This window comes from Pseudophryne corroboree, chromosome 8 (genome assembly GCF_028390025.1).
Source record: "Pseudophryne corroboree isolate aPseCor3 chromosome 8, aPseCor3.hap2, whole genome shotgun sequence".
Taxonomy (NCBI): Eukaryota; Metazoa; Chordata; class Amphibia; order Anura; family Myobatrachidae; genus Pseudophryne; species Pseudophryne corroboree.
This window is the reverse complement of record NC_086451.1, coordinates 236,241,960-236,255,017: the sequence shown is the minus strand read 5'-3', so window position 1 is coordinate 236,255,017 and position 13,058 is coordinate 236,241,960. Positions and strand designations below refer to the sequence as shown.

General features: G+C 46.6%; 2 protein-coding genes and 1 long non-coding RNA gene across 5 annotated transcripts in view; 2 read left to right on the top strand and 1 right to left on the bottom strand.

Annotated features, from left to right (window-relative positions):
• TEX11 (testis expressed 11) overlaps positions 1–13,058 on the top strand; it is a 1,490,225-nt gene that overhangs the window by 1,231,470 nt on the left and 245,697 nt on the right. For all 3 annotated transcript variants that reach the window (XM_063937124.1, XM_063937125.1, XM_063937123.1), the window contains 2 exons: positions 10,858–10,928; positions 11,217–11,330. In XM_063937124.1, coding sequence (XP_063793194.1) covers positions 10,858–10,928; positions 11,217–11,330 — 185 coding nt within the window. The remainder of the gene's footprint in view (positions 1–10,857; positions 10,929–11,216; positions 11,331–13,058) is intronic.
• LOC134947653 (uncharacterized) lies at positions 650–1,613 on the top strand. Its single transcript, XR_010182683.1, has 3 exons — positions 650–899; positions 979–1,350; positions 1,437–1,613. It is a non-coding gene; the product is annotated as an uncharacterized LOC134947653 (long non-coding RNA).
• On the bottom strand, positions 3,630–9,130 carry LOC134948865 (serine/arginine repetitive matrix protein 1-like). The gene is made up of 6 exons (XM_063937122.1): positions 8,924–9,130; positions 6,279–6,457; positions 5,609–6,128; positions 5,020–5,526; positions 4,792–4,920; positions 3,630–4,716 (listed from the first exon to the last, which is right to left on the bottom strand). The coding sequence occupies exons 2-6, from the start codon at positions 6,453–6,455 to the stop codon at positions 4,031–4,033; spliced, it is 2,019 nt and encodes a 672-aa protein (XP_063793192.1). The 5' UTR covers positions 6,456–6,457; positions 8,924–9,130; the 3' UTR covers positions 3,630–4,030.

Below are 13,058 nucleotides of genomic sequence, written 5' to 3'. Positions count from 1 at the left end.
AGCCCCTCCTATCTCCTCACTCCCAGGTTTGAGACTACAGGGAGAAGGAGCCATTTTACAGTCAGCTCTGTGGAATCGTTTTTTTTAGGAAAATTCCTGCGTTTTAAAACACATTCCTATTTTTGTACTGACTACAATGATGGAGCCTTTTTCTGACCAGATTGTGATGTTCATGCTGGCTGCAAGCATGATGGAGGAAGAAAGTGCTGATGAACATCAGGATCCAGGTCAGCAAATGTCTGCATTGGGTGAGCCAGTATTGCGGGTTTCATTTCCACGTCCACGCCAGTATCGCACTAGGCGTGAACTGGAGGATCTCAGCGAGTTCGAGGTGATACAAAATTATCGCTTATCGACTCGCGACATATATTCGCTGTACGCTCTGTTGGAGGCCGACTTGGAACCTCGGGCACGGACAAATCGTGCAATCAGCGGTTTTCAGAAACTGCTGGGGACGTTACATTTTTTGGCGTCAGGCACATTCCAGCCTACACTGTCTCAAACATGCGGTTTTTCACAGTCGACACTGTCGCGCTGTATAACCCAGGTCATTAGGGCTTTCCGCAAATTGACGATCCAGTACATCACATTTCCAGAGACGGACAGCGAATGTCGTGAGATCAAATTAGGCTTTTTCAACAAATACAAATTTCCCAATGTGCTGGGCGCGATTGACTGTACCCACGTGCAGATCAGACCGCCACGGAATTCAGAGGAATGTTTTCGGAACCGAAAACAGTTCCATTCCCTGAACGTGCAGGCGGTCTGTGATGTAAACATGAGATTTTTGAACATTTTTGTGGGATTTCCTGGATCATCTCACGACTCCTTCATCCTAAGCCAGTCATCGCTGTTTGACAAGTTTGAAACAGGAAACATGCCTGGTGGCTGGCTGTTAGGTATGTATTTAAATTTTTTGGATTTTTATTATTTTATTTTTTTTACAAGTACCTAACATTTTTTTTATATTTTCTATAGGCGATGCGGGTTATCCAAACAAACCGTGGCTCTTGACCCCATTGTCTAATCCTGTCGGTAGAGCAGAAAAACGTTACCAAGAGACACACATTGCATCGAGGCAAATAATTGAACGTGCCTTCGGTGTACTTAAAAGCCGGTTTCGATGTTTAGACACTTCCGGCGGTGCTCTTTTGTACTCACCGGCGAAGGTTTGCGGCATGGTAAATGCATGTTGTATTTTACACAACATATGTGTCGCAAACCGTTTGCCGGTGACTCTTCGTCGCAGTGCTTTCCGACGCGGGAACCGGTCTTCTGCTCTACCGGTGGGTATGGACGAAGGAGAGGATTCCCGGCGGACATTGATCCAAAATTATTTTGCAGTTGCCTGTGAGTATACTGACAACATTTGTATTATCGTGTAAACTGACATTGGAATATTTTTAAAAAAAAACCTCTTCATTTATGTATTTCAGAGTTTTACATCCTGTTGATGTATATCCCCAGGCCATGTTTGTACAGTTCGTTACCCCCTGTTTTATCCTGTTGTTGGGTTACCGCAAATATTTGATCCTTTTATCCAACTCTACCATGGGCGACCTACTGGTGATGTGGACCTGACCCTCCGCCATGTAGCAGACAACCCCCCCTCAGGTGAGATGTATTGCCCAAAGCTCCCTTGTCCAAAATCACCCCGGCATGTCCAAAGTCAGCCCTCCGGCATTTGCAAGACTGCACATCCAAACATTCCCTGAAACAGCAATGCTAGTCAGGGAATGTTTGGATGTGTAGTGATGCAAGTGCAGGAGGGTTGCATTTGGGCCGCTGTAACCCGCTTGTGTTGTGTGGACTGTTGTATGTACCTCTTTTTCCCAGTCCCAGGGTGACCCTATCACCCATATCTGGAAGCTCATACTGTTCTCTTCCACAGGTCCTGCGATGTATCTTCCCAAGTGGCGTGGATGTGAAGAGACACGACATTTCAACTGATGTTCCATGGGCGACCTACTGGTGATGTGGACCTGACCCTCCGCCATGTAGCAGACAACCCCCCCTCAGGTGAGATGTATTGCCCAAAACTCCCTTGTCCAAAATCACCCCGACATGTCCAAAGTGCAGCCCTCCGGCATTTGCAAGACTGCACATCCAAACATTCCCTGAAACAGCAATGCTAGTCAGGGAATGTTTGGATGTGTAGTGATGCAAGTGCAGGAGGGTTGCATTTGGGCCGCTGTAACCCGCTTGTGTTGTGTGGACTGTTGTATGTACCTCTTTTTCCCAGTCCCAGGGTGACCCTATCACCCATATCTGGAAGCTCATACTGTTCTCTTCCACAGGTCTTCCGGTGTATCCTTCCTAAGTGGCGTGGATGTGAAGAGACACAGTTCCCCTGATGTTCCCTGGGCAATCTACTTACGTACAATTCAACTGCATTACAAATTTTAATAAAAACCACAGGAAACTTCTATTTTTAAAAGTTTATTGAAGAAAAATTTTATTTTTTAAATAAAGTTTGAAAGTTAATTAAAACAAAAAAGGAGTTTGTTCTTCTTTACATTCTTTTCTTGTGTATATAGATATCTGTGGGGAAAAGAAAAAAAGTATATTAAAGTAAAGACACACTAAATTCATGTTCATTTCTTTTCAATGAAAATTTGTGGAACAACACAGCCCAGCATGACCCATTGCTGGACTGTGTGGTTCTACAAAGGCATGCGGTTCAAAGTGAAATAGTGGCGTCAGTGGTCAGCACTTTGAAACGCTAACATTTGTGGAACAACACAGCCCAGCATGACCCATTGCTGGACTGTGTGGTTCTACAAAGGCATGCGGTTCAAAGTGAAATAGTGGCGTCAGTGGTCAGCACTTTGAAACGCTAACATTTGTGGAACAACACAGCCCAGCATGACCCATTGCTGGACTGTGTGGTTCTACAAAGGCATGCAGTTCAAAGTGAAATAGTGGCGTCAGTGGTCAGCACTTTGAAACGCTAACATTTGTGGAACAACACAGCCCAGCATGACCCATTGCTGGACTGTGTGGTTCTACAAAGGCATGCGGTTCAAAGTGAAATAGTGGCGTCAGTGGTCAGCACTTTGAAACGCTAACATTTGTGGAACAACACAGCCCAGCATGACCCATTGCTGGACTGTGTGGTTCTACAAAGGCATGCGGTTCAAAGTGAAATAGTGGCGTCAGTGGTCAGCACTTTGAAACGCTAACATTTGTGGAACAACACAGCCCAGCATGACCCATTGCTGGACTGTGTGGTTCTACAAAGGCATGCGGTTCAAAGTGAAATAGTGGCGTCAGTGGTCAGCACTTTGAAACGCTAACATTTGTGGAACAACACAGCCCAGCATGACCCATTGCTGGACTGTGTGGTTCTACAAAGGCATGCAGTTCAAAGTGAAATAGTGGCGTCAGTGGTCAGCACTTTGAAACGCTAACATTTGTGGAACAACACAGCCCAGCATGACCCATTGCTGGACTGTGTGGTTCTACAAAGGCATGCAGTTCAAAGTGAAATAGTGGTGTCAGTGGTCAGCACTTTGAAACGCTAACATTTGTGAAACAACACAGCCCAGCATGAACCATTGCTGGACTGTGTGGTTCTACAAAGGCATGCGGTTCAAAGTTTCTTGAATAGATACATTGAAACATGGTTCTACTCACCTTGGTACGCACAACACGAACTTATGCCGTCCACTTCATTTTTCCCCACCAATCCTATGAATAAGTCAAAAACACAGACTAGTGAATAGTAAATTCACACAATGAAAGCCTACTGTACACCATTACAAAAAGGATTTTTGGAAGAAAAAAGTGGTATCAGAATAGCTCTTTGGCCCATCATACATGTAGCCACAAGGAGCTTTCATCCGTTACCACACGCGCCCGCATACATGCCCGCGCATGTATGCCTACACAAAGCTCCTTGGTAGTACCCGGTCACGGGTGGGGAAGCCCAACACAGAAAACAATAGTAAGAAAAAAAAAAAACTAATGGGAGGGGAAGAAAGGGATACATGAAAAACATATATAAGTAAATAAAACAATACGACCGGGTTTATGGTGGAAGTCTGTCCGGATCCTCTTCTTCCCCCTGATAGGGCGTGGATGTCCTGGGAGGCTGGGTAGTATGTTGACTGGGCCTCTGTGCCCATGCGGCTGAAGATTGTGTGGCCGGTGGTGGAGGCATCTGGGGGGTGGGGTACATCCCTGTATATCCCTGGTACATCTGTGACTGTCTGTACTGGGATGGGACTTGAGGAAGGGTACGAGGCGTCCTTGTGGCTTGCGACGGCGGATATGGTGGATCACCAGCGTGTTGATGAGCTGGTCCTGGGAGCTTATCATAGATCATCTGCAGTGTGGTTGCGATGACCTGTTGGCTGGATGAGGAGTGTCGATGACTCTCCGACATGTTTTTATTGCTTTCTGCCAGACATGAGCTGTTGTCCACGAGCCGGGTCATGGATTCGGCCAGAATGTGAAGTACGTTCATATTCTCCCTATGATCTTGCATTCTGACCTGTAGTATTGTGGCCGTGCTGTCGGAAAGAGTCTTCTGCAGTTCAAGCAGACTGTTTGACATCTTCTCCATTGTCCTCTCAATGTTGTCCAGTCTGCTTCCCACGACATTTGTGTACGTATCCTGGCGGGTCCCAATCTCCGATGTCAGGGTGTGAACCCTCTGAACAGTTGAGGGATTCTGCCCTTCCTGGATGTCTGCCACCACTTGGATTTGGGCAGCTGAAAAGAAAATTAGAAAATATTATACACATTCATCATACATTTTTTTAAAGGCTCACAATTCAATTTACTCACACAGGGATGTAGCAACTGGAGCCTCCTGCACTTCCACCTCGTCATCCTCTGACGACTCCTGTAGGAGGAGATCCGGCCTGAAGTAGGAACCAATCCCCGAAGCTAGTCCGCTGCTGGTCCGTGGCACCACTGTTTGCAAAATAATTTTTTGGGGAAAGTTAATAAACTTTACACAACTGCTGACCCCCCCCCCCCCCCCTCCCACACACACACAAAATAAATACAAACCTTCTCCATCCTGTGATGCCGCTGCTCCAGGAGCTCCACTTGTCCTCGTTTCGGAAGACTTTTCAAGGGTCTGGCTGGATACGTCTGCACGGCTGTCCTCAAACCCAAGAAAAGTTTCGTCTGTTAACCCTGTAGACTCAAACAGATCGGGTGATGGGTCCACAAGGGTTGTGTCTTGAGGCTCTTCAGTCACAGTCCCAGAGCTCCTGGAGAGACGACGATCTGGTGATGGCCTGCGCGCAGGAGCTGTAGTTTGGCGCCCATCTTGTGGTGTGGTCGCCGACGGTGTCTGGCGCACAGGTGATAGTCTGTGCGCTGACGTCGTCTGGTGCACAGGTGACAAACTGCGCGATGACGAACTGTGGCGCACAGGTGACGATCTGTGTGCTCGCGATGCTTGCGGCGCAGTTGATGGTCCGCGCGCTGCTGCTGATGCCTGCTGCACAGGTGACGGTCCGTGCGCTGGCGATGTCCTGTGCGCAGGTGATGTCCTCTGGGCAGGCCTGTCTGAAAAAAAAAAAAAAAAAAAGCACATTAGCACATACAAAAATTTTAAAGGGAAGTACAGCTCATGTGAATGTATTCTTACCATCAGACCTCCTTTTGGACGGCTTATCTCCCGCCTTCTTCCGTCTTCTGGGCGGTTCTTCCTCCTCGGGAAAGCCAGCAGGACGGCTAGAGTCCACACCTCCGCGAACTCCTTCGACCATGGCAGGGTTCATGCGCCTTCTAATAACATCCTCCCAGGGTAGCCACTTCAGGTTGAGAGCCGGGCCACCTCCCGTAGCTGTCTCATGTCGGCGCTGAATCCCCATCTTCTTCTTGGTCTGTCTGCGGCAATCACTGTACCGCTTCAAGCAATTTCTGGTGCTCCGGTGGTTTCCAGATATTGCAGTGACTTGACTCGCAATGGATTCCCAGATGCTTTGCTTTGTCCTAGCTGCTGTTGTCTGTGCCCTTGGTCCATACAAAACGTCGTAGGACCTGTCGACGCAATCCACTAGGGTACAGTTTTCCGCCTCAGTGTATCTGGGTCCACGCGGCTTTTTCGGTCCTGCATCTTCACCAGAGGCTTCCTCCTCCGACTGCTCCTCTGGCTGGCTTCTTGCCTTTAGGGATAAAAAAAAAAAGATCGGTATGTACCTGTGAGTGTCAGTATCCCTGGCATTGCACACATATTCCAGTAGGTGTGCATGGCATTGCACAAACTACAGTGGGTAAAGTTTGATGCTATTTGTGTCTGCAGGTGTGGTTAGTACCTTTCTACTAGGCTTTTTCTTGGACTTCTCATGGGCCCTTGACGACCGCGGCTGGTCACTACATGCCTGGTCGGTCGTATCCGCCTCCTGGGTTGGCTCCCACTCCTCGTTGCTATGCAGGGATAGATCCGAGGGGGTGGGGGAAGGGGCGGATCGGGTCTGCTTGTCCTTTGACATCTCTGTTATAAAATAAAATCAACATACATACATACATACATACATGTATAAATGGCTGACCCACACAAAATGGCTGACCCACACAAAATGGCTGACCCACACAAAATGGCGACCAGACTGTCGACCAAACTTGCTCCAAATCACCCCAAACTGGCCAGAAAGCATCCCAGCACACTCAGGAGGTACACCACAGCTAAATTAGGAGGGAAAACACATGTTTGCCAAACAGCCGACAACACATGTCGACCAGACTGTCGACCAAACTTGCTCCAAATCACTCCAAAATGGCCAGAAAGCATCCCAGCACACTCAAAAGGTACACCACAGCTAAATTAGGAGGGAAAACACATGTTTGCCAAACAGCCGACAGCACATGTCGACCAAACTTGCTCCAAATCACTCCAAAATGGCCAGAAAGCATCCCAGCACACTCAGGAGGTACACCACAGCTAAATTAGTAGGGAAAACACATGTTTGCCAAACAGCCGACAGCACATGTCGACCAGACTGTCGACCAAACTTGCTCCAAATCATTCCAAAATGGCCAGAAAGCATCCCAGCACACTCAGGAGGTACACCACAGCTAAATTAGGAGGGAAAACACATGTTTGCCAAACAGCCGACAGCACATGTCGACCAAACTTGCTCCAAATCACTCCAAAATGGCCAGAAAGGATCCCAGCACACTCAGGAGGTACACCACAGCTAAATTAGGAGGGAAAACACATGTTTGCCAAACAGCCGACAGCACATGTCGACCAGACTGTCGACCAAACTTGCTCCAAATCATTCCAAAATGGCCAGAAAGCATCCCAGCACACTCAGGAGGTACACCACAGCTAAATTAGGAGGGAAAACACATGTTTGCCAAACAGCCGACAGCACATGTCGACCAAACTTGCTCCAAATCACTCCAAAATGGCCAGAAAGCATCCCAGCACACTCAGGAGGTACACCAATGCTAAATGAGGAGGGAAAACACATGTTTTCCAAACAGTCCACAGCACATGTCGACCAGGCTGTCGACCAAACTTGCTCCAAATCACCCCAAAATGGCCAGAAAGCATCCCAGCACACTCAGGAGGTACACCAATGCTAAATGAGGAGGGAAAACACATGTTTGCCAAACAGCCGACAGCACATGTCGACCAAACTTGCTCCAAATCACTCCAAAATGGCCAGAAAGCATCCCAGCACACTCAGGAGGTACACCACAGCTAAATTAGGAGGGAAAACACATGTTTGCCAAACAGCCGACAGCACATGTCGACCAAACTTGCTCCAAATCACTCCAAAATGGCCAGAAAGCATCCCAGCACACTCAGGAGGTACACCAATGCTAAATGAGGAGGGAAAACACATGTTTGCCAAACAGTCCACAACACATGTCGACCAGGCTGTCGACCAAACTTGCTCCAAATCACCCCAAAATGGCCAGAAAGCATCCCAGCACACTCAGGAGGTACACCAATGCTAAATGAGGAGGGAAAACACATGTTTGCCAAACAGTCGACAGCACATGTCGACCAAACTTGCTCCAAATCACTCCAAAATGGCCAGAAAGCATCCCAGCACACTCAGGAGGTACACCACAGCTAAATTAGGAGGGAAAACACGTTTGCCAAACAGCCGACAGCACATGTCGACCAGACTGTCTCCAAATCATTCCAAAATGGCCAGAAAGCATCCCAGCACACTCAGGAGGTACGCCACAGCTAAATTAGGAGGGAAAACACATGTTTGCCAAACAGCCGACAGCACATGTCAGCAATGTGACCCACCAAACTTGCTCCAAATCACCCCAAAATGGCCAGAAAGCATCCCAGCACACTCAGGAGGTACGCCACAGCTAAATTAGGAGGGAAAACACATGTTTGCCAAACAGTCGACAGCACATGTCAGCAATGTGACCCACCAAACTTGCTCCAAATCACCCCAAAATGGCCAGAAAGCATCCCAGCACACTCAGGAGGTACACCAATGCTAAATGAGGAGGGAAAACACATGTTTGCCAAACAGTCCACAGCACATGTCGACCAGGCTGTCGACCAAACTTGCTCCAAATCACCCCAAAATGGCCAGAAAGCATCCCAGCACACTCAGGAGGTACACCAATGCTAAATGAGGAGGGAAAACACATGTTTGCCAAACAGTCCACAGCACATGTCGACCAGGCTGTCGACCAAACTTGCTCCAAATCACCCCAAAATGGCCAGAAAGCATCCCAGCACACTCAGGAGGTACACCAATGCTAATAGAAGACCCAAAAAGTCATTTAAAGAATAAAAAAAAACGTGAAAAACTACCCCAAAACACAAGTCTCCCCCAAAAAATGCAGCAACACAAGCAAGGGGCTATACACATACCTGCACACATGCACACATACACAAACACCCCATGTACACCTCATGGCAACCCCCACTACACAAACACATACATGCAACACCAGACACACATGTGGTACTTACCTACAAATGTTGTAAAAGCTCCTAAAATGGCTCTCCTCCGGGGTAACAGGAATCCTCCTGACTGTCCTGGAATAAAGCCTGCTGGGGTGTCCAAACGATATCCACAGCAAACAACCAAATTGCTAGCTCTGCACCTCCTCACACCTCTCTGCAGGTTCACAAAATGGCTGCAGAGCACGCAGCAAACAAGCCCTAATAAAGGGCTGCTTTCGGCGGGAAGGCGAATTCGGGACGCCCACTACTCGCCGATTGGCCGTTATCCGCCTGGGGGTGGGTCGAATCCGTTTTACATTGCATATGGTGAATTCAGGGTCCCGGCGACAGGGCTGCGGCTGGCGAGTGCGGGAGAATTTTACAGGGGCGGATTAAATGACGCGATTCGCTTGCTATTGCATATACCCCATATTCTCCCTCCGTGGGTGTCTGGTCGGGATTCCGGCGTCGGTATTTCGACCGCCGGGATTCCGACCGGCGGCATTTAGTACTGATCCCACCCCAGCAGCTCCGAAGATGGGTCTGAGGCCGGTGAGTAGGTCTCTGTCTCCCAAGTGTGGTCAGCGAAGAAGAGCCACTGTGAGGAGGACTCACTCTGTTCCCGTGGACCTCGTGCCACCTCAGTCAGTGGCATTCATACAGGCCAGCAATATTGATGGCCGGACTCCGGGGAAACAACTTGCACTCCCACACAACAGAGATGTCCCCAGGCTGTGCAAGTGATGGGGAATTCAGTAAGAACCCTGGAATGTCTCCAAGTGGTGATAGGTAGTACGATGGACAGGGATTTCTTCTATGTCAAGAGGAGCTGATCTAAAATGCGGCCATGCTTGATGGCCCGCCCACCGGAAGTCATATGACACAGTTTTAATGATCGATTACAACAGATCGGTCCATTGGTAAAGCAACACCTAAAGGAAGCACAAGTGTGGCAAAAGAGGGGTTACAACACCTGATCCGCACTATGCACCTTTAATCCAGGTGACAAGGTGCTTGTCTTGATGCCCACCCAAGAGATCAAATTGTATGCGTATTGGCAAGGCCTTATGAAGTGATAGAGGCCATTGGACCCGTAAATTATTAGGTACGACAGCTTGGTAGACAGTGAATAGAGCAAGTCTATCACATCAACTTGTTAAAGACATGGGGGGAGGAAACTCTGACATTAACATTGGGAGCGGTGAAAACCGAGGACTGCTTAGTCCCATGGACTCTTCCCTGACACCAACTCAAAGGTGACATTTGTTAGAAATGGTAGCTTGGAATAAAGATGTTTTCTCAGCTGTTCCAGTGCATACCAAGATAAATAAACATGATATTGTCATTCCACCAGAAGTTATAGTTAAGCAACCACTTCAGTATATAGAATACAAGAGGCAAGAAGGGCCACATTGAAGCGAGAGGTGGAGGACATGTTGCAACTCAAGGTATTGGAAGAATCCACTAGAGAGAGAAATAATCCCATAGTCCTTATACAAAAACCCTTGGGAGCAATTCGCTTCTGTAACGATTTTAGGACGTTAAATAAGGTGTCCAGACTAAGGGGGCTATTCATCATTAAATATTTGCATCAATTTGTGTGTGTTTTCGGGGAGTAGCCACAAATATTCAGTATCACCCAAATGTGTGACAGAGGGACCACAGCAGATGCAATCCCTCCATTCCAGACAGCAGCAGCATTTGCCTTTGCAGCTAATGCCATCTGAAGATAACCCATGTATTGCCAAATAATGCAAGTGACTGTTGACTGCATGTAAATGCTCATGTGCCAATTAGATGTCAAATTTAGAGGCGTTATTAGCCTCTTTCCTATCCAATATGTATATGATTTCATTTACATCTGTCTATGGCTCTTGAAATATACTCTAAAATAATATGACATTACATTATACTGTGTTTGGAGACATTAATTATTCCTTATTCTTTGATGATGTCTTAAGGCTGGAATTTGGCAGTACGTTCTCAAGACTCCCTGCAAATGATGAGAGACTGCTTCCTCCTGTCATACAAGGTAGGTAGAGACTGCATCGGACTCCATCACCAGGGATCTGCTTTAAGTTCATTTATGCTGGCACAGTGTTTAGAGGCACCCGGTCCTCTGCACTCAAACTTGCAATCACCTTGTGTGATGACAGTGATGCAGGTAGTGGGTGTTAGGTGGCAGATGCTTCTAAACTTTCTTCCGTCATAAATGGACTGGAATCGGATCTCCAGTGAGTCAGTCCGACGTTGGGTAGAGGTAGAGGTGGTGCAGAAGTGTTATGAATGTATATTTATTTACTTCTGTTTCTTGTCACAGCTATCCCTTTTCTGCCCTTCTGACAAAACATTGCTAGCCCAAAAGTCTTGTTTATTGATGGCAGCAGCCGTGGACCTGGAACTGGCCAGGAATGCCATAGATCACTCAGAGCAGGTAGGAAATCTATATCTATCTATCTCTATTTTTGTTTGGTCGGAATTTGGATTGCGCTTTAACTATTGGATAGTTTAGTGACCTAAATGAACTGAGGTATGTATTAACTCAATGTGACATCAGGAAGATGAACAATAAAGGACAAACCAGATGCTTGAAACTCGGCACATGCAGTGTGCAGGCTCCTCAAGTCCAAAATTACTATATGTATATAAATATACATTTTTTCAGGAAAAATTTACTACTAGGGACTGTTTATGAACTACAGTATGAAAACATTTTTTCCCCCAGAACATATTCATGCGAGCGGAGTAGCAGGCAAACGCTAGTATATAATAAAATTGTCATTTTGTTTGTCTGTTCATCCTGGCATCACATAAAAACTTAAGGAATTTGGATGATGTTTTCACTATTGGAATATATGCTTTGTCAAGTGCTTATTTGTATTCAAAGTGTTACTTCATACTCCGCCAAAGTTTGTCTCCATTACTAAGGACCTAATTCAGACCTGATCACAGCAGCAAAATTATTCTCTAATGGGCAAAACCATGTACACTGCAGGTGGGGCAGATATAACATGTGCAGAGAGAGTTAGATTGGGTGAGGTGTATGCAAACTGAAATCTAAATTGTAGTGTAAAAATAAAGCAGCCAGTATTTACCCTGCACAGAAACAAAATAACTCACCCAAATCTAACTCTGTTATATATGCCCCCGCTGCAGTGCACATGGGGGCTAATTCAGACTGGATTTCTGCAGCGGCAGTGCTTGCAGTCTGAATCCTTTTGTGGAATGTGCACACGCAGTGGCCACACTGCGCATGCGCACCCCGGGGAGCCCAGTGAGATGCTAAAAGCATCTCAGGGCTGCGATCGCCTCTGCCTGATTGACAGGCAGAGGCAGTCGAGGGGCGGGATGGGGCATGCCAACGGCGTTAGAATGTCATTGGCGGGGCGTGGTCCAGACAATGGAGGCGTGTTTGCTTTTTTTGCTGCATTGCTACTTTAGGTAATACTGTTAAGTTTGCTATCTATGTGAACATCTAAATATTTTTCCAGTACAGAATCCCCTAGTTTCTCCCCATTTAGTATGTAGATAGTGTTCTTGTTCTTGATACCGAAGTGCATTACCTTACATTTGTCTATACTGAACTTCAGTCTCCATTTTGAAGCCCATGCTTCTAGTTTAAATAAGTCATTCTGAAGAGACTCAACGTCCTCCACCAAACTTAGAACCTTACTCAGTTTGGTATTGTTTGCAAAAATGTACACTGTGCTCTCTAGACCTACTTCCAGATTATTTATGAAAATGTTGAACAATAGTGGTCCAAGTACAGACCCCTGTGGCACACAAATGAGTACCTCAGTCCATTTCGAAAAAGTTTAATTTAAAAAACACTCGCTACTCCCTTTTATCCAACCAGTTACTCACCCAAGTGCATAATGTGCTCCCTAGCCCAAGTTCTCTTTTCTTTTAACTTGTCTCATGTGAGTAACTATATCGAAAGCTTTAGCAAAGCCTAAAAAGACTACATCCACCTCTTTACCCTGATCTAGGTTTGCACTATTTCATAAAAGCCTATTAAGTTAGTTTGACATGATCTATTCACAAATCCATGTTTGTTCCTATTAATAACTTTATTGGTTTGAAGGAACTCCTTAAAATACCTTCCAGTACTTTCCCCACTATAGATGTAAGACTTACTGGTCTATAATTACCCGGTTCAGAT

What these genes read in the sequence shown, in the direction of transcription:
- LOC134948865 (XM_063937122.1), bottom strand. Translation starts at nt 6,455, where the DNA reads ATGTCAAAGGACAAGCAGACCCGATCCGCCCCTTCCCCCACCCCCTCG. An exon ending in GTCCAAAAGGAGGTCTGATG is followed by an intron (nt 5,527 to 5,608) that starts GTAAGAATACAT and finishes TTTTTTTTTCAG; the next exon opens with ACAGGCCTGCCCAGAGGACA. An exon ending in TCCAGTTGCTACATCCCTGT is followed by an intron (nt 4,717 to 4,791) that starts GTGAGTAAATTG and finishes TTTTCTTTTCAG; the next exon opens with CTGCCCAAATCCAAGTGGTG.